The sequence below is a fragment of the Typopeltis vanoorti genome, chromosome 3, assembly GCF_054136105.1.
Source record: "Typopeltis vanoorti isolate ZY-2024b chromosome 3, IOZ_Tvanoo_1.0, whole genome shotgun sequence".
Taxonomy (NCBI): domain Eukaryota; kingdom Metazoa; phylum Arthropoda; class Arachnida; order Uropygi; family Thelyphonidae; genus Typopeltis; species Typopeltis vanoorti.
The window spans coordinates 64,819,783-64,843,520 of NC_143551.1; the positions used below are offsets into that span (position 1 = coordinate 64,819,783).

Sequence of the window (23,738 nt, forward strand, 5' to 3'; positions counted from 1 at the left end):
GGAACATTGTGTTAGTAATAACTAATCCACGTCCTGAGCAGAAATCCAACAGGCATTTGCCATTATTAGTAACTTTGCTCTTTTATCCAAATTTTCCCTAAATATTTTTGAATGTCTGACAATCATTTCCCACTCTGCTATTTAGATCCCAACAAGGACCAATGTTTCCTTTTTCATTGTGTCAGTTACTTTATTTAGAGCCTCAAAAAAATTCCTCCACTTTTACCTTAGTAGAACCATAGGCACAAATAAGTCATTTTCCAGTTCCGCCATTGATATTTGCCCATATGACTCTAATGGATATTGCCTGCCATTTGAGAAGATTAGCCTCGTATTTACTTTTGAATACTATAGCTACTCTGAAGCTTTCAAATGTGAACTGTAGATTGAAGTACACAAACATCAGTGAAGAAAAAATGAAAGAGTTTGAAACAAGAACTAAACCTTGGAGATTTGGTGGCAAATCCTGAAGAAAACATCACCTGCTTCAGACAGAGAGGCATTTGGTGAGGTTATCTGTAAGGACAGAAAAATCAGAACTCCATTGTGGACTTGGGAAGTTAAAGAGGAATTGAAGGAAAAGAAGAAAGCATATTGTAAGTTCCTGGCAAGTAAGCCAGCTTGTGCTCTTAGAGAATACAGAGAAAAATGTAAGAAAGCCAAGCACCGTATAAAATTAGCTAAACAAAAGTCATGGGAAAACTTGGGTAAGAACATAGAAAATAAATATCAGGAACAGGCAAAATATTCTGGAGGCTATTGAAAAAGCTTAGAAGTGGAAGGAAAACGTAGAAGGAATCAGAGCTGATAAAGGTCATATGAAAATTGAAGATAAAGATATTCTAAATGTCTGGAGTAATTACTTTGGAAGACTGCTAAATGAAACAAGCAGTGCCAGCATGATTGTAGAAAACTCCCAAACAGGGATACAGTCAGGAATAAATATCCATACTTGAAGTAGAAAAAGTCATCAAAAACCTGAAATGTGGAAAAGCAGCTGGAATGATGAAATTCAGCCAAATATCAAGGTATAAAAGTTTTACTGTAGCTGCATTGTATAATTCAGAAGGCCTGGTCAGAGGGTCGAGTTCCAGATGATTGGAGCAGAGTTCTCATAAGACCATTTATAAAAAGAGAACTGAAACTGAATGTGAGAATTACATAAGTAATTTTCTAGTGAGTTTTCCTTTTAAGATTTATGCAAGTATACTTTAGAAATGACTAAGAAAAGTTGTGGAAACTAAGAAAAAGGTGAATTTAGGACAAATAGAATAAGTTTTGTAGATCTGGAAAAGACATATTTCAAGGTGCCAAGAGGAAAGCTCTTCAAAATTCTAGATATATGGTGTAAATGGGACATTACATCAAGCAATACATAGTCTCTATTTAAGTTGTAAGTCATCAGTTGGACTTGAAGGAGCCACAGGAAGACAGATAAAATCAGGTGTGCGACAGGGGTGCACATTATCTCCACTGTTATTCATCATCTCTATGGATCATGTTATTTAAGGAAAATGGCATAAAATCTGATATCAATATTGGTGATGTTAATTATAGTTCTTTACTTTCTGCAGATAATGTTATGCTTCTGAATAAATCCAGTTCAAGTCTGCAAGATTCCCTGACTAAATTGAATTGTTGTAATAATGAAATGAAAATCACAAAAGACAGAGACAAAGAAAATAGGCAGAAACATTCAAAACATCAACTGTATCCTGAATGGTGAACCTATAAAACAAGTTAAACACTTCAGCTATTTAGCCACAATTTTTATTCAAGTTGGTAAATTAAATATGGAAATAGACAACAGAATTAGCAAAGCTGATATAGTAGAAAGTCAGTTGAATACTTTACATGGAATAAGAAAGAAATTAGTTAAAATACTAAATTAGCTGTATACAAGACAGTGTTCAAACCAATTTTAACTTATGGATCTGAGAGCTGGGCTGGAGACCGGAGACTTCTGATATGAGTTTTGAGCAAGATCAGTGGAGTGAACAGATGGCATCGATAGCGTTACTGTATTAGAAATGAGGATATTAGGAAAGAACATGTTAGTATTCAGGAAAATATTAGCAGAGCTAATCTTAAATGATATGGTCATTTAAAGAAAATGGGAGAGGAAAGATTAGCAAAACAAGTGTTCTTTGCCGTGTTAGCAGGAAAAAGATCCACAGAAAGACCAAGATATAGGTGAATTAAAACAGTAAACAGTAAAAAAAAAATAGTAAGACAGAAATATAAGATCTCATAATGTTGGAGTCTTTAAAGGTAACAGGTTAATATTGAGGAAAATTGTTGATCAGAAGTTAGTAATGGTGTAACTTTTTCATATAGTGCTATAATAATTAATCTGCACATCCCCCTGAGAGTACACATCAGGAATTTGATGATGATGATGATACATAGAAGTTACATAAGATGAAATTAAATGAAGAATGATGACTATACATTAAAATTGCTTTTTTGTCGTACAAAAAAAAATTACAGTATTTCTTTTATAATACACATATGTTACCAACTGTTGAAGCACAGACACATAATTGTCAGAAAAAATTCACCAACTGACTGTGATTAGTAGTTTACAGTCAGGATTGTAGACTACTCCATTGTGAAGAGAGATTAAGAATTTGCAGACTGCAAGTGTTAGCAAACAGTTGAAAGAGACTTAAACTTCTGTAAAGGGTCATACAGGATACCAATAGATGGAATTTTTCATTTTATGGAGGATGGGAAAAGGACGAGAAGGCATCCCTTGGAAGTTGAGAATGAGTGCTGTCAAGAGGGGGGGGGGGTGAGAACAAGATTTTTTTTTCTCTCATAGAATGGTCCATAACTGGAATGGACTGCCATTAGATGTCATGTGTGTGCAAGTAGTGTGAATGAATTCAGGAATGGGTATGACAGCTGGTGCAGGTAGCAAGTGGCCTCCCTCGATGAGTCCCCAGCTCCGTGGAGGTGTCTCTTGATAAAAAGAAATCATGGTCAAAGAGTGGTTAACAAGGAGTGTTTGCTAGTGCCTGCAGTCTGCAAATTCTCAATCTCTCTCTCTTCACAATGGAGTAATCTACAATCCTGACTGTAAACTACTGATCACAGTCAGATGGTGAATTTTTTCTGACAATTATGTGTCTGTGCTTCAACAGTTGGTAACATGTGTATTATAAAATACTGTAATTTTTTTTTGTACAACAAAAAAGCAATTTTAATGTTTAATGTATAGTCATCATTCTTCATTTAATTTCATCTTATGTAACTTCTATGTATCATCATCATCAAATTCCATACTTGATGATGATACTATATAGTACTATTTGAAAAAGTTACACTATTACTAACTTTCGATTAACAAATTTTGCAGCCAACATACAGATTAACCAATTAGTTCAATATTTGTCTTAGACAAAGATTAATCCAGCATATAGCGATGCTCTGGTTCCTTGTAAAAAGCATCTACACACACAGAGAGAGAGAGAGAGAGAAAAAAGAGTCAGTAAGCTTGGACATGCCTGAGATCACTCCTCTTTTTTCCTCGATTTTGTACAGTATCGAACAGGAAAACTGGATGCATCTAGTACTGACTGATACATTGTTCTTTTTAACAGTGAGTAATTTACTCCATAGTATGAAAGTTCTAAGTGTATGAGTGATTTTTTTTTTTCATTTCCAATCATTTTGTACCAAATATAAGCATGCCAAAACCAAAAATGAGTACAAACACATGGCATTAAGCAAAGACTGTCCGATATACAATTGCTATATAGACAGCTCAAAATTCAAAACAGATTATGAAAAACAATAAAGTTAGAGGAAACAGCACTACTTTCCTGGCATGCCTTAAAATAAATTCTTCAACACTATGAAGATGTAAAAAAAAAAAAAAAAAAAAAAAAAAAAATCAGCTAACACCTTTTTATTCCCATATACGGGGAGTAGGCGAGGCCATTTAGCCCTATCTAACTTTTGGAGACTGAGTGGGCAGTTCAATCTCCACTGTAAATAACAGAATTCATGAATAGAAGAAATATAAGACTAGCGTTAATACAAGAACCTTACAACATCAACAACAAAATATGTGACTTTCCAACTAATTATAATATTTTCCAAAGAATTGGAAAGAAAAAGAGCTGCAATACTCATGGTCAACCCTGAAGTTGAGGCAATGTTAATTTCTCAACGAATGCAATGACTAGGTACTTACTGAAATTACATACAGTGAAATTAAAACTTTTGCTGTGTTGATGTATCTAGACTAAAATACAATGTAAAATTATAAAAATATAAAAATGACATAAAATACAACTTAGAAAAAATGGGCAACATCGTGGATTTTACTATCAATCATGGCCTTATTCTCAGAACAGATAGCAATGACCTTTTGGTTTTATGGTTTAACAAGTGCACAAACAATAGAGGCACAAATCTGGAAGAGTTTTCAGAATCAAATTCCCTACACTACTAAACGATGACAGTAATACCCCATCATTTGAAAATACCAGAGGAAGAGCACCTTCAAAGATCTGTCAATAGCAAATGACGCTATTTTATCCAGGATTTCTGAATGAAGATGTGAGGAAGAGGAAAGCTGTTCTGATCATCACAAAATAAGTTTCATCATCAGTAACAAAAATGTAAGTGGAATATACAAGATAAACCATTGCATAACATCAAGTACTTCACCAACAAAATCTAGACACATTTGTAAAAGCATTAAAAAGAGAATTCGCATGCCTAATCTCAGAGCATCAGTTTATTGAGATCAGCGAACAACAGCTTAGCTTAGACAAGAACTTAGCCATCTGGGCATAGCACAAGCTGATACAGATTTTCATGCTTCTGCACTTTCATCAGGGCTGAAAAAAATCCTGCAACCAAAAACCATGGTTCAAAACAAGTTACCAAAAGTACTCAAAATATGATATAAAAACACTTGCAGAAGAAATAAGCCTAAACTTGTGGGAAGAAGAATGGAAAACATCTAAAAATGGATCGACAACAAAAGAATTCTTGCAAGAATTCTTTTGTTATCAGAATCAGACTCTGGCTGAAAATACACACCATCTCTCCAGGTTTATCCAAGCTACTAATGGGACGTGGAAAATTAAGACACTACCTACACAGATTCCATATCCTGGAATCGCCATCATGCATTTGTTGTCTGCACCTTAAGCAGAATGTCAATCACTTATTTTACGACTGTCAGCTATTGAACTCCATCTGGATGCTCCTAATATAACATGCCATCAATTCTGGAGATGATTGGCCAGTATAAAAACAGATTTATCCAAAAGCATTACTCAGGATTATTTAATTTTGCTAATAAGATCACCTTCCAGTTGTTGTAATGTAACATAAATTACTGATATTGTGTGAATTATATAGTGTAAATATATCTGTATGTAAATATGGATGTAAAGGTTGGAATACGTACATACAGATGTAAAAAATATAAATATAAATTAGTACTTGGAAGCTACATGTAATATATGCATTGTATGTAATGGAGCATGTATGCAATAAATTGCCTTCTGGTAGGGTTACTATTGGGAGGAAAATGCAAACAAACACACAAATACACACACACACACACAATACGTACTTTTATTTGCACTATACTTTAAAAGCTTCTTATGCATATGTTACATAACAACTAGTGGTGTTGTGTGATCAAATGTTCACTTGTAAAAGTTTTTCTATATTAAAATCACCAATCAAGATGATATTATAGCATGATAAATTAATAAAATTAACTTTTTATAAATAACTAGTATATGTTTATTATGACAAAAGCAATCTTATCCCGTCATTTTAAGGAATCTATTGATACCATTTGCTCGCTCACTCTCTTACAAGAGCATCTAATAGAAAAGAAATATATAGAAACAGTCACTTGTAATACTTTGAACTTGAATAATTCTAAAAGTCACCCGAAAGCAATATAAGAAAGATGATAGATGGCAAACAATGTAACACGAGATTTGAAATTTCTTTATTTTATATGGTGATTGTTTTTATCTATCATTGTAAACCTGTCTTCTTTGCATTTCATAACTAATAACCTTAACAAAAATAAGACATTTAAGAAGAAACACTTGGTTTTTGTATTCATTATGACTATAAACTATGACTATAATGAAGGTGAGTTAGTCGATCTCATATGGAGGTAGCAGGGTTTTTTCTTCCGGAAACTCGAGTTTTTCATCCCGCATACAGACAAATTGGCCCTTCAGAACACACGCAATTTACAGACAGAAAAATACTAGCTGTGGTGGTAGTAGTGGCCAGTAGATGGCGGTGCTGTTGATTATTGGTAGTAGAGGTTCGGTGTACTGGTGGAGACGGAGAGTGTGTACAATAGGTGTCCTCCTGCGATGATTCTTCGGACTCCTTGGAGGTGTCACGAATAATAATAATAATAATAAACAGTTCTTTATTAAAAAAAAAAAAAATTACTGTCACAAAGTAATTTCTCAACATAAAATTAATTTTTCACTGCTTACTCTTACTTATCAAACTGTTTAAATTTGGCACTAGCAGGTTAAATTTTCCAACTAAAACTATTTTCATAAATATCCAATCAGGAACTTTTCATGTATAGCGAAGTATGACTGGTCTTCACAGAAACTAATTATGCAAATACTTCATCATGCAAAATGCCTCTTAAGAAGAACAAATGCATACACCAAATGATTTTCAAATTTTAACAGGAATATACAAGTGCCCATATGATATCATGGTAAGCTTTGACGTCACCTCTATTTACCAATATCTTCTTTTCTGACACTTTAAATTTACCAAAAAATGTCCCCCTTCCCTCAAATATAGATCAGTCATTAACCACTGGATGAAAATAGCAAAAAACTTGATGACAAGTGAAAACTAGTGTTTTGCATTATTGTATGACTTATCACTTCTGATCAGGAAGCATTATTTTCAAAGATTGCTAATAGTGTACAATAACAAGGAAAGGGAGTGGGGCATAACTGATTACTGCTATTAAATCAACAGATACCCTCCCCCACACACACACTTAACTTTCATTTCAAAAATAATAGTTTATATTATTTAATATTAAAGACTATTTATGTATTTTCTAAATATTATAAGGCTCATTACAAAAATGCTACTTTTAACTCACTTTTCTTGATGTTTGAAGTGAATGGGGAACAACAGGTGTGGGGGCTGCAGCAGAATCCAAAGGCAAAGCTGAATCTGTAATGTGTTGATGTGGCATTTCAAACCTAAAATTTGCATTTGTTATCTTCATACATTCCTCCAATGCTTTAATAAAAGTATCACAAGTGGCACTGAGTAAACTTGCTGCTTCATTCATTTTCTAAAGATGGATATATATAAAAATTAAGAATACAACATATAGATCAGCATGCAATCTCAAACTTGTCATAAGCAGCAATGATTATATATATATATATATATATATATATATATATATTAACTTTAGGTTTTCAATCCTTCATTTTTTTTTTCTTTATAATACCTACTTACTGGAAGAGAAGGATGGGTTGGACTGAATTTGGAATTTAGTACCCAAGGTAACTTAAAGGCCATGAGGTACATGTTATACTTCTTAATTACATGTGGTTTTTTTTTAATTGGTCCTGCTTTTTTTCACTTGACTGGTGATTTGTTTGTCAGCTGTTTGCTCATTATTAGTTTTAATGGAATAAGTATAGCACACAAATAATTAAACACAACCAATTCTATATTTCATCTCAGTCACTCAGACATTGTCAGGGATATAATATTTTATTATATTATTAGAATTGTAAAAACTCACAAAAATGCACAAAACTATAAGTGGAAAAAAAAAAAAAAATTTAGACTGAAAGCCTAAAGTCCTATGATTGATACCCTGTATAGGTGCTGTTGAGCAGGAAAACCAAGAATTACTTTCCAAATCTTGGGAAGTTTAACATAACCATATTTATTGTGATTTGGTTGTTTTTGAAAATCTACTGTTGATTTTAAAAAATTAAAAAAAAAAAAGTCTTTCGACTTTGTATTTGTTGTGAAGCATAGTGATTTTTCCCATTTGATTCTATACAAGGTATCCAAGACATGGCCAACTAGACCTGACTGACAATAGTTACGGCAGCAATGTATTTCTTATGTTTAGTTTTAAATATGATATCATGGTGAGCTTTGATGTCACCTCTATTTACCAATATCTTCTTTTCTGACACTTTAAATTTACCGAAAAATGTCCCGCTTCTCTCAAATATTGTTGATCTTTTCAATTTTTTCCTTCCATTATGGCTACTTCATTTGGAAAGATACCATTTATAAACAAACTGAAGATACAGCTATGGACTCTTCGTTCTCTCCAATTACTGTATGGAGCATTTTGAAAAAACAGGCTCTTACTACTCTTTCTTCTGCTACTCTTTTCTGACCTTCTATCATCCCTTCTTTAACAAAACCATGATGACGTGTTCTCTATTTGACCATATGGATAAGACACATTAGAGTCCTTCCTCCCCTTTCTCAAGGGCCTGCACTCTAGAATGCAGTTCACTATAGAAAAAGAAAATAATAATAGCCTGCCTTTTCTAGATACTCTAATCACTCATCTTCCCAAAAGAACCCTTCCCAGTTTACAGAAAACCCAACCACACAAGAAAATACATTCAAAAACTTTCCCATCGCCCCACCCCTTCTCAATAACATGAACAGAGGTTGGAAGCTATGTTCAACCTAGGCTTCTCTTACGGCTGAACTCTCATTTTTTCACCAGACCTTCTTGTCCAATGGTTACAGTGCCAAAAAAATCAACAAATTACGTGTTCCTCACATTCCACTCGTCATGCAGACTATAGTAATGCATTGCTGTTCTTTATATCTTGGGGGTACCTCAGAAAAAATAGCCAGAAATCTAAAAAAAAAAGTATAACCTCTGCGCTGAATTGAAAGCTAGCTGCCCTCATCTGCTCTCCTGTGGATCCTCATCCTTCTCTCTCTCTCTCTCTCTCTCTTTTATCCAGGTGTTTACAAAGTTCCTTGTTCTTACAACTTATCACATTATGGTCAAAACCGAAAGATCTGCTAACATGTGCCTAGAAGAACATAACACATCTGCTGACATAACTATGGTCAGTCAGGTGTAGTGTTGATCAAGTCTTGAATACCTTAACATAGAACATAGAATCAAATGGGAAAAAACTAATATGTTTCACCATAACAAATATACACTTAAATTATTTTTTTTTAGAATCAGAAGAAGATTTAAAAAAAAACAATCAAATCACAATAAATATGATTGTGTTAAACTTCCTAAGATTTGGGAAACTAATTCTTAGTCTTCCTGCCCCTCATAGGATTTTAGGCTTTCAGTCTAATTTTTCCCACTAATGGGGAAAATTAGCAATTAGTTTTGTGCATTTTTGTGTGGGTTTTTACAATTTTAATATTGGATCTCTGATGCTGTCTCAGTGACAGACGAAATATAGAATAGATTAACTTGTGTTTGTTTATCTGTGCTGTATTCATTCCATTAAACCCAATAATGAGTTTAAACCAGCAGATAAACCTAAATAGTTGGTTGTTTGGTCATGTTATTATAGACAGAGAAAAATGGAAAAATGATCAATACTAGTTTGGTGGTGGGTGTTAGTTGTTTATAGCTTAAACAACTAACACTATGATGATGTTCAGTCTTGAGCACGTGTGTATATATTTTCCATATGAAAAAAACTGTTTCTGGGAGAAGTGGCCATGCCACATCCATATGATACTAGCTGACTTATCTTTTGGTTTTATATGGACTTTATAAGTCCATATAAAGCTTATATAATTTTCAGAGATGAATCAGGATTTTTTCATCCAAAGATCACCTGAGTGAGTGACAGATTCTTGTAGTTCAGCAAAACAGCATCCATGGAAGTACTAATAGAAGAGCCATAAGACAGAATCATCAATTGGCTGAACTCCCTTCATAGCCTCTAGGAGGTTTAGGATATACACCAACTGGAATGTAAGAATGGTATTCAATGACCAGGATCTGCACAGAGCTAGACCTCAAGGGTTCACTTTAGTGAGTATGGGCATGGCAAACCAGAGGTACCTGATGTTGGACCATGCCTTACTTCATGTAATATACATCTGTTATATTATCTGTAGACTGGTCCCTTCCTTTCTTTCTTTGCTTCTTTCTCCTCTTCTTGCTCCTTCCCCCCAATGCCATTAGAGTATTCGAGGGCTAGGGGTGAATCTTTCCTATCTTGCTAAGTCATTTCGTCTTATGCAGCAACCGAAGGAGGCAAGCTAGCCTCAATAGGTGTCGGTCCCAAGCGGATAAACGGTGAGGGTTGACGTCAGGAGGATATCCGGTTGTAAAACTTCACTGCCAGCTCTAGCTATGATCTAATGAGGCAAAGAGAAAGTGATATAAGGGCTAGGGCGTACCCCTTAAGCAACGTGCAGCCATATTGCCCTACAGCTGCGAGAAGTGGACAAGGGCTACCGCATCAAAGGTGGGTGCAGTCAAAGAAGCGAGCTCAGCAGGTGGAGAGGATGTTGCGAGTTTGAACATTGAATGTTGAAAGCATGACAGGAAGGGGAAGAGAGGTGGTAAACATGATGAGGAAGTTGGACATTTTGTGTGTGCAGGAGACAAGGTGGAAGGGAGAAAAGGCGAAGGAACTGGGAGATGGATATAAATTGTTCTACTCTGGAGTGAATAAAGAGGAAAGAAATGGTGTCGGAATTGTGGTGTGTGGCAGAATGAAGGGCGAAGTACTGGAAGTGGGTAGAAGGAATGACAGGATCATGTGAATGAAATTGGGTCTTGGAGAAGAGCAAGTGGTCGTCTTAAGTGCATACACCCCACAAGTTGGCTGTACAGCAGAGGAGAAAGATGAGTTCTGGAATGTGTTAGATGAAGAAATGAGGGAACTGGAAGAAAACGAGATGGTAATTGTCGGAGGAGACTTGACCGGACACATAGGGAGACAGAATAGAGACTGTGAAAGGGTGCATGGTGGCCATGGAGTGGGAATGATGAACCAGGAAGGAAAGAGGATTGTGAACTTTGCAGTAGTGTTTGATCTGGTAATTGTGAACTCGTTTTTATACAAGAGGGAAGAACATTTGATAATATTTAGAAGTGGTAACAACAATTCACAAATTGACTACATTTTGACTAGAAGAAAACAAATTAAGGTTGTGACAAATTGTAATTCCACCAGATCAAGTGGCACAGCAACGCCGACTGCTGTGTGCAGATTTTAAAATAAGATTGAAGATAAGAACCTCTAGAAGCCATGGGATGAAGACAATTAAGTGGTTTCGCTTAAAAGAAGAGAGTGTGAGGAATCGTTTTAGGGAGAGGGTGTTAGAAAGGATTTCGGATGGACCGGAAAGTGTACAAGATTGGTGGAGACATAATTGTAAAGCAATTCTGAGCTGTGCAATCGAGGTGCTTGGTAAAACACCTGGAAAGATTAGAGAGCAGAAGGAGGGTTGGTGGTGGAATAATAATGTTCAAGAAGCAGCAGCTAAGAGGAAGGCAAAGTAGAAGCGGGATGAGTCAAGAGTGGAAGAGGACAGAGAGGGAAAGCAAGAAGCCAAGAGAGTTGTAGCACAGGCAAAGGCCATGGCATATCAAAATCTGTATGATCAATTAGAAACAAAGGAAGGACAGAGAAAAATTTACCAACTAGCAAAATGTAGAAATAAAGCAGCAAAGGACATCTTACATGTGAGGCAGATCAAAGACGTTGAAGGAAGAGTATTATGGAGGGATGTGGACATAAGAAACAGATGGATGATGAAACAGAGAAGATGGGCAGCCTTCTGAGGGGATGGTGCAGAACATCAGTAGAGTGGAAGTGAAGGAGGCCATGAAGGGGATGAAAAATCAGTGGGCCCAGACAGGATTCCAGTGGAGGCATGGAAGGCACTGGGGAAAGAGGGAATTGACCTCTGTGGGACCTGTCCATGAAAGTTTGCCAACAGGAAAATATACCCGAGGAATGAAGTGATACTCTTGTCCCCATCTACAAGGGTAAAGGGGATGCACAAGACTAAGAATTACAGAGGAATAAAGTTGATATCCCACACAATGAAAATCCTAGAAAGGGTTCTTGATGGAAGATTGAGGAAGGAGGTGGAGATTGCAAAGGAACAATTTGGCTTTGTGCCTGGTAGATCAACGACAGATGCTATCTTTGGGTTACAGCAGATGATGGAAAAGTTTCGAGAGAAACAATGGGAGCTACATCTGGTGTTTATTGATCTGGAGAAAGCATACGATAGAGTGCCAAGGCAAGAAGTCTGGAGGTGTCTGAGAGAGAAGAAGGTACCGGAGAAATATCTCAGGTTGGTGCAGGAGATGTACAGAAATGTGAAGACAAGAGTTTGGACCTGTCTGGGACAAACAAAGTTTTCAAGTAACAGTTGGCTTACATCAAGGGTCAGCATTAAGTCTGTTTCTGTTTAATATTGTGATGGAGGTGGTGACGGAGGAGGTGAGAGAAGATGCACCTTGGATAATGTTGTATGCAGATGACATCTTGCTATGTGCAGATCAAGACAAGAAGTGGCAGCTAAACTAGAAAGATGGAGGAAAGTACTGGAAGAGAGAGGTATGAGACTGAGCAGAAGTAAGACAGAGTATATGTGTTGCAAAGTGGATGGCGACCAAGAGACAGATCTGGAGCTGGAAGGAAATGTCATCAGGAAGGACTTTAGATAATTTCAACAGTGGAAGAAGATGGAGGAGCTGAGAAGGAAGTGGGATGCAGGATACAAGTGGGTTGGAAGAACTAGAAAGATATGGCCGGAGTGCTATGCAATAAGAGGGTGCCAATCAATCTGAAAGGCAAAATCTATAGGACGGCAGTGAGGCCAGCTAGGCCGTATGCTATGGAAACTGTGGCCTTGAGGAAAAATAACATCAGCAGGATGGAGATAGCAGAGATGAGAATGCTTAGGTGGATGTGCAGTGTGACCAGAAAGGATCGTCTGAGAAATGACTATGTGAGGGGGAACAGTGAAAGTTATGAACTTAGGAGCGAAGATACAGGAGGCAAGGTTGAGATAGTTTGGTAATGTGATGAGGAGGGAGGACAAATATGTGGGAAGAAAGGTCATGCAGATGGATGTGCAAGGAATGAGGAAGTGTTGGCGGCCAAAGAAAAGATGGAGGGAGCTGGTAGAAGAGGGCTCGAAGATGAAGAACTTGGATGTGGTGATAGCCCAAGACAAGAGGATGTGGAGGAGACTCATCATTAACAGAGACCCCACTTAAGTGGGACAAGCAGCAGAAGAAGATCTGTACAGAGCGCTAGCAGATGTGCAGAAGTCATGTCTCAAACAGAAAATGATAAATATTATGAAAGCGATGCATTTGTTCAAGGAAAGGTTAGAGGAATGTCATTCCAAAGTCAGTATGATCATCCAATGAAGGTATTGCTCAATAATTCACAGAACACAGTTTCTTGGCATTTACATTGTAAAAGCATACAAGATACTGTGGGTAGGTCAATACAATAGTTTCATAAACTGCTTTCTATAGGTAGGTAGATATTCTTATGGCAAAGTTCATTTATAGTTTGATGTCCAATGTTAAAAACCACTCTAGAGCCTCCTTTGACACTTCATGTATCTCCTGCAGGTTGCTGTAGAAATAGCAAAGGGGGCAGTCACTGATGATGCTTGATAGTATGTAGGATATGGGTACAGTCACAGTAAGGGCTATTTGCCATATTTCATTTATGTAGAAGGTAGCAACATCTACCTTGGTTAGCCCTCATTCTGTTGATAGTTGTCCATAGTCTTCTAAGAAGGATGAAACCAGGCTGGCAGCTGCAAGGGTTTTTCACAAGAGCCATTTGTTGGCAAGGTGAATAGTCCATTGTTGATTCCACGTTTCATGAGTTGAAGGTGCTGGGCCAGAAAAAGGCCCAAGTTATGTTGCAAAATTAATACTTGAATTCAGCCAGATTCTAGGGGGATTTATAAGGGTTGAGTGGAGAGGCAGTAAGGAGTTATTTGTAATTTTCTCCAGTTCTTTTAGTGACGCCTGTCTTCATATATTTGGTGGGCACTGATAGCCATGGATTTCAAGGTCCGACTAATTGTGTGCATATAGCTTTCTAAAAACAATATCCTTTCAATGAAAAAATACCCAAAGAAAATATTGAGTGTTTATGAATTTAACTGAGTTCACACAGTCTGCACGGTTAGCCAAGTGGTTATGCACTTCGCAACCATATGCTTGGGGAAGGAGTGTTGTGGGTTTGATTCTCGTTGCCGATGTGAGGAGCTCAAGGATCTTTCTCAGACATAGCCAATTTAGCCTGTCTTGGGCGTGGACAGCAGTGTTTTTCTCCCCAGTTTATCTGGGGTTTTTCCTCCCGCAAGCAGGCAAACCGGCCCTGTGAACACACGGATTACAGTCAGGAATACTTAAGACCCAGCCATAGGCCTGATTCATCAGCTATGTCGGTCCCGAGCCTGGATAAAGTTTGGGGGGATTGAGATGGTGCCATATTTCCCCATAAAAGGGGCCTCACGGCTGTTATATCATCATACGAATAAAATAAACCGAGTTCATAGGCCACATTGTCTCACTAACAAATACAGGTAGGTTTATGGAAAGTTTTTTTCATCTGCTTATAAATTAAAAATGCCAAGAAATTATATTTTGTGTAATCCTTTATCCTAGTGTTAACAAGTTTGCTTGGAAGTATTATCACAACTAGGCTACTGGTATATAGAGGTTATTGATTTCATATCAGTTGCAAAATATTCCACAATGCAAAGCACGCATCCTTTCGGGTGTATAATGCTATGCATTATGAGAAGAGCCATACTACCAAGACCAGCTTAGATTGTTATTGAGGTCTCATCGAGGCCAGACGCAGAAAAGATATCAAGATTGACGTAACGCAGAACGTCATATTTCTCCATATACAAGTAGTCAAAGGTGTAACATATTAAAATACTCTGGATTAGAGCTAATTGTAAAAAGTTTTTCACAAAGCATACATCAGTTCAGGTGTGTATAATGCTTTGCATTATACACACCTGAAAGGATGTATTCTTAGTGTATAATGCAAACCATTATACACTAAGAATATATGTGCTTTGCATTATGGGATACTAAGGCAATTAATGTACAGTCAGCTTCTATAGTTGGGAAGATATTTCACAGCAAACTTTGTTTCCTTACACTTAGATAAAGGATTAAACAAGAATATAATTTCTTGGGATTTTTAATTTAATAGTGGATTTTTTAAGAAAAAAATTAAATAACTTCCACACACATCTCTAAATTTTTATTCTTAGTTATTACCAGTAATAATAATATAAATCAAGAATAGAACTCTCAGTGAATTATATTTAAAATACAGAACTTAATCTTAGTCTTTCTTTTTTCTAAGAGACATTTTTACAAAGAAAATCGGCTACAGAATTTTCTTTTTAATCTGATTCACACACAAAAGGTCATCACTAGACCTATAGCACATTAGTGTTATGTGTGGGGCAAGAGGAATCTGTTCACATTTTGTTTGAACAGTTGAAAGTTATAATTAGGGAAGGCAGAGTGGGAGAGACTGTTCCAAAAAGAACAGAAGTAGAGTTTCAAGATGGACTGTAAAAGGATGTTGGTTAGAAGTGGCTCTTGTTCTAATGATTTGAGAAGAGTAGAGGAATAATAGTGGCCAATTTGGGAGAGAATGATGTATGCACGTAAACACAAGAAAGATATTTAATTAACCATATTTTATTTACGTGCATATATCATTCGGTCTTATGTCACAAGTATCTTTAAAACAACAAATCTGGGAGAGCACTGTTCCATGAAAGTATTTGTAAGATATTCTGAGAAGAAATGAAGTGCATATATGAGAGAGGAATCATTATTAGCCAGAATGCCCTATTCTGGATAGAATCAAGCAATCTTAGAGCAATTCTGGTGCATCACCACAAATATGGGACAATATTCCATGGTTAGGTGGATTTGGAATTTGTAAAGTAGTGTCTCTGGTGTAAGTTGCACCACGAAAAATCGAAGGTGCAGCCAGTGGTGAGCTATGGAAATTTTAACAAAGGGTTTGCATCGTCACGCAAAAAAAAAAAAAAAAAAAAAGCCATATTTCACACAAAAACTATTATTAATACAGCTTGTGTATAAATTCCAATCAAAAAGTATGAGAGGACAATCGACCTCTAAAGGCTATCGTTTTTTAACAAATATTTCATGATCTAAACATGAAATATTGCACACAATCAACTGTTTAATTTATCTTACATAAGAAAAACATTTTTAAACTATAAAAATATAATAAGAATGAAATCTAAGTTAAGGGGATAATAAAACCTGTATTATTTTATTTTACAGTCGGGTACAAAACTCGGAGATCGAAATCCATCGAAATCTAAGAGTTTCAAGCCGAAGAACTATCATCGAGTCCAAGCATAAGTCATCACTCCAAGTTTCACACCTGGCTGTAAAATAAAATAATACGGGATTTATTATCCCCTTAACTTAATTTATGTCGCCGGAAAAATAGCCTTTTGGCTCTTTATCATAAGAATGAAATCTTTTATAATCTTCTATAAAACATTTGATTGGCTACTGGTTTTACCATACGATTGGCTACCAGAAGAGTAAAGATAGCGCATGCGTTTATTTTATTTAAACTTGGGGATATTCGTTATAGAGGAATTGAAACAATAATTCCAAATAATCTATACACTGCCGAATAGACTAATTATTTTAGGTTACCGTATGAGTTTGTTGCTTAATATGTTTAAAAAAATTTTTTTTTTTTTTTTAAAAAAATAAAAAAGTAAACAAGAAGAACAAGGGGCTCACAAATTTGAGAAAAATTTAACGAAGGGCTCGCGCGAGCCCCTTATAGCTCACCACTGGGTGCAGGTCAATGGAAGACAAGAAATCTGATCATGTTTGGATATCTTACCATTACTGAATGTAAGGGGAAGGGATGCAAGATCTTTTTTGCAAGATATCAGACAGGAGTGAGTTTTGGTTGCATTGAAGTTTACAAGGTTGTTCTTGCTCCATTGGATACAGCTAGAAAATCAGTTCAGGTCAGTGGTCATGGTGGATCATCAGCAAAGCTATGGATAGGACTGGAAGTCTGTGAGAGCAGATAATTTATATACAAGAGAAAGACAGCGGGTGAAAGAAAAGAACCCTACACTGTTGTGGAAAGCTGAGAAGAGGAAACTGTCCATAACATGTAGTGAGCAATCATTGAGAAAGTTTGCGATCCAGTTCCATAGTGTAGAATGCAGACCATAGGATGGCAGTTTGTTAAGCTCCTGTGCCAAACCTAATAAAATGTTAGATCTGAAATAGGCGACTTCAATTTTACATGACGTCACCATTCCAGAATCTAACAATCAACAAAAAAATATATATATGTGCATACTTATCTTTTAGCACAGTGTAACTATGTTTTTTTTTGTAACATCTTGTATGATAAACTGTGAATTATGTGAATTTAAATTAATATATCTATATGTCTAGCATGAATGTAAGTCAGCAAAAAAAAAGGGGCAGATATGAGAGAAATCATTAGAGAAATATTATAAATGAAAGAATGCGTATTATTCAGCAACATAGGGCAAAGATCACCCTAATACTATAACAGCAGCATAAGTACCTGCAGGCATCACATCTGAGATGACATCACGACGCATACGTTCCCGGAAACAAGAAGTCCCGTATGTTGATCGGTGAAGTCACCTAGCCTGAGACCAATGGGGTGAGACAATAAGAGAAATTCAAACTCGGAAAGGTGGCGCTCTAAGGGAGCGTATAAAACCCACGATACGGAAGTAAATCGCCCTGTTTTTTCTTGTTCCTGCATTTCTCTTTGTGTGCTCCAAGAGTTCTTCGCAGCTCAGCTCTCATTTTGAGGGCTGACTTACAAAAAGTTCTGGCATGACACCGCAGCAGATTTCGGCAAGATCAACCATAGGCCGTCAATGAGAAGGTCATCGACGTAAAACCTTAGCAGAGAGATAGCGCCCAGCTCAGGCAAGCACGTGTAACCCACGTGGCGATAAGATCAAGACAACCAGAGTCGAAACAAAGAAGGAGGGACGGAAGAAAACCAATAAAGAATAGATAAGTACTATCATTTGTTCTAGCCCCTTTTGAGAATTGACTAACAGTGTTAAGAGAATGTATCTTAAAATTTGTAATGGAAGAAAGAGTGAAGAACTAAGATTTATGTAAATGACTATGCTTTTGAAATAAACTTTAAGAACTTTCAATTAGATAGAGATTGTCATAATTAATCCGAAAGAGATTATTTATGTGCCAAAAATGCCTAAATGTCCAACTGAGCTGTAATTAAGAATGTATTATATGTTGAGTTATTGAATTTGCTAACATTTTGAAGTCAATGCATAATGGTTTTAAGAGTGAGAGAGTGAAAGAATGGTAGAAGCTAAAATAAGATTTGATAATTATTTTAACTTGTATGGTATTATATGAGTTTAATAAATATTTTGATTCCTTACTTACATGTGTTTCTGATCATGATGACTGATCCTGACCCTTCATAAAACATCGAACCTGTGATCGTGTGTGTGTGTGTGTGTGTGTATGGGGATACCCCAATTGAAAATAGTAGGGCACGACTGCAAATAAAATAAGCCAGAGAACCCAAGGCTTCTAAGAATTCAATTAACGTTATTAGTGGCACCTGATATTCTATGATTACCCTAAAGGCTGAGTTTATCTCTAACCTTAAGGCCCAGGCTGGCGCAGATAAAAAATAAATTTTGCCTGAGTGACCAGGATAACTCATGGAATTCAGGGAACAGGTAATTTCTGGTGGCCCTTAAAAGGTTAAATTACATAAGAAAAAGGTATAAGAGAAGCGAGACATAACGTTAAGATTAATATTAATGAAGATCACTTAACAATGGCACAACCGACTTAACAAAGAGGTACATGCAATAGAATTTGATATAGCGGCTGAAGTAGGAAAGGATAAAGTTAAATATATTGCCTCGATATATCAATATCAGAGATATACGATGCAACAAATGGCGCAGCAGCCGACAGGATGTGTTTAATCAATTAAAAAGGAAGTAAATTAATCAAACACAGCGAAGTGGTGTCAGTCACATAAGAAGAAAATAAAAGAACTAAATTTTGGAAGGGAAAGTTAGGAATTTTAAAAAAATTTTGTAAGCAAAAGGATAAGTATGGCGCTAGCAACCAGCACAGAACTTAGTGACCCGGAATTTTTCAGAAGCATCAACCCCCAGCAAATTTTCCCTCAGTTTTCTGGTGAGGAGACTGACGATGTAAGGGCTTTCTTTGATTTTGTTGAACTCATAAAGATAGGAAGATGGAGTGACTTCCAGTTACTTATATTGCTTCGCAGTAAGCTAATTGAAAGAGCAAAGAGTTTCTACTACTCCTCGCCCCTTCTGAAGGAAACAATGGACTACCAAAGATTCAAATCAATCCTTATATCTCAATTTGCAAAGGCCAAGAGTATAGGACCGAATCTCTGGAAACTCCAGAAGATCATTCAGAAGGAGAAAGAATTTGTCTCAGACTACCACAACAGATTACTCAGTTTTGCGAATTCTTTGAGCGTACCTGAGGATGAAAAACGCCATTTAGAGTGGGTTGTTTTTCAGCACTTCCGAGTTGGTCTGAGAAATGAGCTAAAGGAAGCAGCATATGCAAAGGGAATTGTGGATTTAAAAAAGTGCTATGATGCCGTGAATGAAAAGGAGCAACTCGTTGGGGATATATATCCTTCTACAGTTCCGAGCCAAGTGAATGCTATAAGGAGCAGTGGTGAAGAGAATAAATGCCAGAATTCAACAAAGAAAGAGAATTGTCAGAAGTTACAAGAGAGTACTGAAAGAAATAAAAACCAAGCAGTTTGCAGTATCACTACCGATACCTGCAAACCAAGCGAAATCCGCTCCCTGATTGAAAAGGAGGTAGAGAGATTATAGCAACCTCTTATACAACAGCTTGATCAAGTGGTAAACATGTTGACAATAAATAGCTCCAATGAACAGAAACCTCTGGAGTCACGAGAGAACAAGATCAGTGACCTAATCCATGAGGAAGTTCAGAGATTACAAAAACCGCTAACAGACAGAATGGAAGAGATGATGAAAAAGTTAAGGAATTGTCAGCAAAGTGCGGGTCAGACTCTCCTTTGTCCTCAGACGGAGAGGGTAGAAGAGGCTACTATCGAGAGATTCCCCGATGCTACAAGTACAACAAGCTTGGACGTTTGGCCTGAGATTGTTTTGCAGCATCGGACTCCTCGAGACCCAGATATCAGCCCAAAGTCACGTCCCATATTTGTGCAAGACCAGTTGATAGCGAGGCAAGTCAAGATGAGGGACGATTTAAGGGAACAACAGCAACAGCAAGGATTGGCAGAAGAAATCTCAGAGCACTCCTCAATACTGGTTCTCAGGTTTCCCTGATCTCAAAAAAAAATCTTGGGAAACTGGGGGATAGTGTAAGTGGGAGGGCTATGAGGATAAGGAACCCAGTCAAGCTATTGGGCATATCTGCTACTACAACATATGCAAAAAAGGTACATAAGACTGAGACTAGAGATATTGGGGTATGGTCTACATGTCTGGCACAACTTCCTAATCCTTCCCTGGAGACTCATCATCTAATGAAGAACTGATACTGGGAGAGGATTTTTTGAGGAAGCACAGGTTCAATTGTGACTACCCCAAGGAAAGCATTAGGTTCAAAGGAAAAGAAAAGTATGCTGTAGGAAACCAGAAACCAAAAAAAATGGTGATAGGCAAGTAGCTGATACTCCCCCCCCCCACCCCCCCCCCCCCCCACCCCCCCCCCCCCCCACCCCCCCCCCCCCCCACCCCCCCCCCCCCCCACCCCCCCCCCCCCCCACCCCCCCCCCCCCCCACCCCCCCCCCCCCCCACCCCCCCCCCCCCCCACCCCCCCCCCCCCCCACCCCCCCCCCCCCCCACCCCCCCCCCCCCCCACCCCCCCCCCCCCCCACCCCCCCCCCCCCCCACCCCCCCCCCCCCCCACCCCCCCCCCCCCCCACCCCCCCCCCCCCCCACCCCCCCCCCCCCCCACCCCCCCCCCCCCCCACCCCCCCCCCCCCCCACCCCCCCCCCCCCCCACCCCCCCCCCCCCCCACCCCCCCCCCCCCCCACCCCCCCCCCCCCCCACCCCCCCCCCCCCCCACCCCCCCCCCCCCCCACCCCCCCCCCCCCCCACCCCCCCCCCCCCCCACCCCCCCCCCCCCCCACCCCCCCCCCCCCCCACCCCCCCCCCCCCCCACCCCCCCCCCAAAAATGGAGGTAGTTTCCGATATGCGAGGGTTTGTGGTATATTTTCGTGGCTATTTTGTTGTGTGTTCTGGTTAATGTTAAGTGTAAGAAATTGATGGATTTGTTCTGTTCGGTTTCTGTGGTGAATTTTAGTCTGTTGCTGTAAACGTTTAGGGATGTTTTTAAGGTGGTGATGTGTGTGGGATTACCAATGCACAGAGTATTGTCCACGTATCTGCCATAAAAGATGATGCCGGGGGGAAGGGAAGGGTGGAGTGGGAGTGATTCTATATGTGCTAGGAATAATTCCGCTAGTTGTCCACTGATGTTTTGGCCCATGGGGAGTCCGAAGATTTGAATGTACATGTTGTACGACAACAGATCTTCATAAATCGCAACTATCCTACACAACTGATTAACTATGCAAACAAGACGGCAAAAAAACCACCAAAACAACCCACGTACCAAAACGAACTTCCCAACACAAAAAATTATCAAACTACCATACACCCAAAACACATACAAAGCTTATAAAATACATCTTCAAACATACTGACTACAAATTGGTATTCACCACAAACCAAAAATTTGGCAAATCTCCTAAAATCCACCAAACCTCACACACAGAAAGAAATATTTGAACATCACAATGTAGTCTATAAATTTCCCTGCCAAAATGACTCTGATATTACCTACACAGGTTCCACCATCAGGTCTTTATGGGCAAGACTACAAGAACACTACCATGATTGTAACATCCCTATTCCAGAACATCTAAACACTAAAAAACGTAACATCAAAAAGAAAAATCGAATACAAAGCACAGGAAAAACGGAAATAGCTGTTCACGCCCTTGAACAAAAACATACCCCGTAGATCGACAAGGCCGTCATAGTAGACAGACAAGACAATGAAACAATGCTAAGAATATCGGAAACAATAGCCATAAAATGTGACGCGAACTCTATCAACGTACGCAGGCCCTACATAATCTCCGAGGTTTGGAAGCTTCACAACATAAAATTGAGGTCACAACCCCGACCAATAGGCGATAACACAAACACTTCAAAAACAGAAGCACCTACCCGACCTGACATAGCATCCACTTTCCCAATGTGTTCAGATGACGACCGAGAATAGTCGAAACGGACTGCACCCCATCAACTCCCTTTCCCCTTCCCCCCTATATAAATAATCAATCCTTTCACCTTTTCCCCACCCCTACGTAATATAATATATATGTTTTATACATATATTATGGGAAAAAAACCCGGGTTTTTCTAATTTAATTCTCCCAAATTGCCTACACCCCCACACTCAATAGTTTTTCGGACATCGCATAAAGAAGAAACGCCGCAACACCCAGAAAAAAAGTATGTGTAAATTTCTCTTCCTTATGTTACATATACATTTTGGTAAACTTACATCTACAATGCCCTAAGAATCCGTGAGTAAATAGCCAATGACATTTAAACAGGGGCACTCCTAAACTGAAGCAGGCAAAATAGCCGTAAGTATAATAGTTTATTAAGAGGAGTAACATGGGAGTTTTCCCAGAAATAATATACATAATCGTTTTTTAATTATTTTGTATAGGCAGCACCACCACTTAAAGCTTCACGGGCCACCACTGTTCTTGTTGGAGACCCAAAACAGTAGAATAGGAAATTAATAAGAAAAATACTTAAATTATTTAGAAAAATTTGGAGAAAAGATGCAAGCACTGCACTTGTTAGATTATAGCTTTGACATGAATTGATCATTACTATGTTCTAACAGAAAAACATGCAAACACATATGGGGGGAACATAAAAACAAGAAAGTCTTACCAATTTTGTATTATTCTTCACAGCAATTTTATTCATGTTTTTGTCCTTCATGCACAAATTTCTCTTACACTTGAGAAAAATAAGAATAGAAATAAGAATAACTGTGGAGTACTACATATCAACCCAGCAAAAAAAAAATGCTAGAATGGTAAGTATGTTTGTATGGCAAAAAATTGCTACATCATACTGATTATGTCATTATTACTCATAGTGATTTTTTTTTTTTTTTTTGTTAATCAATGATGCAAATATGTAAGGAATATACAGCAGGAAGTGACTACCACCTAATGTTCAGCAGAATTGTACTTGGTATTCCATGGGAGAAGAGTGAGGAACACTAAAATGTTTAAAATTGCCAAGGTCAAACTTTCGAATGTAAACTGTAGTCTTAAATATATATATATACATACATAAAATTAGAAAAAAAAAAAAAAAAAAAATCAACTCAGTGGTGCATGTAGTAAAATTGTGTTCAAAAATAAAAAACTCATGGTGGATGCTAAAGCATCCCATTATGAGAGGAAATCATATTACAACTTGGTGTCCAGTAAGTCAGCACATATTCTTAGAAAATAGAAAAGAAATAAATAAAATAATTTTTTTAA

The 23,738-nt window shown here is 37.8% G+C and overlaps 1 protein-coding gene across 2 annotated transcripts in view; it reads right to left on the reverse strand.

The window, feature by feature from the left end:
• Positions 1 to 23,738, reverse strand: part of LOC150108217 (pleckstrin homology domain-containing family A member 3-like) — a 157,479-nt gene that overhangs the window by 39,935 nt on the left and 93,806 nt on the right. For both annotated transcript variants that reach the window (XM_090390653.1, XM_090390654.1), the window contains exon 5: positions 7,139 to 7,336. In XM_090390653.1, the coding sequence (XP_090246779.1) occupies positions 7,139 to 7,336 (198 nt within the window). The remainder of the gene's footprint in view (positions 1 to 7,138; positions 7,337 to 23,738) is intronic.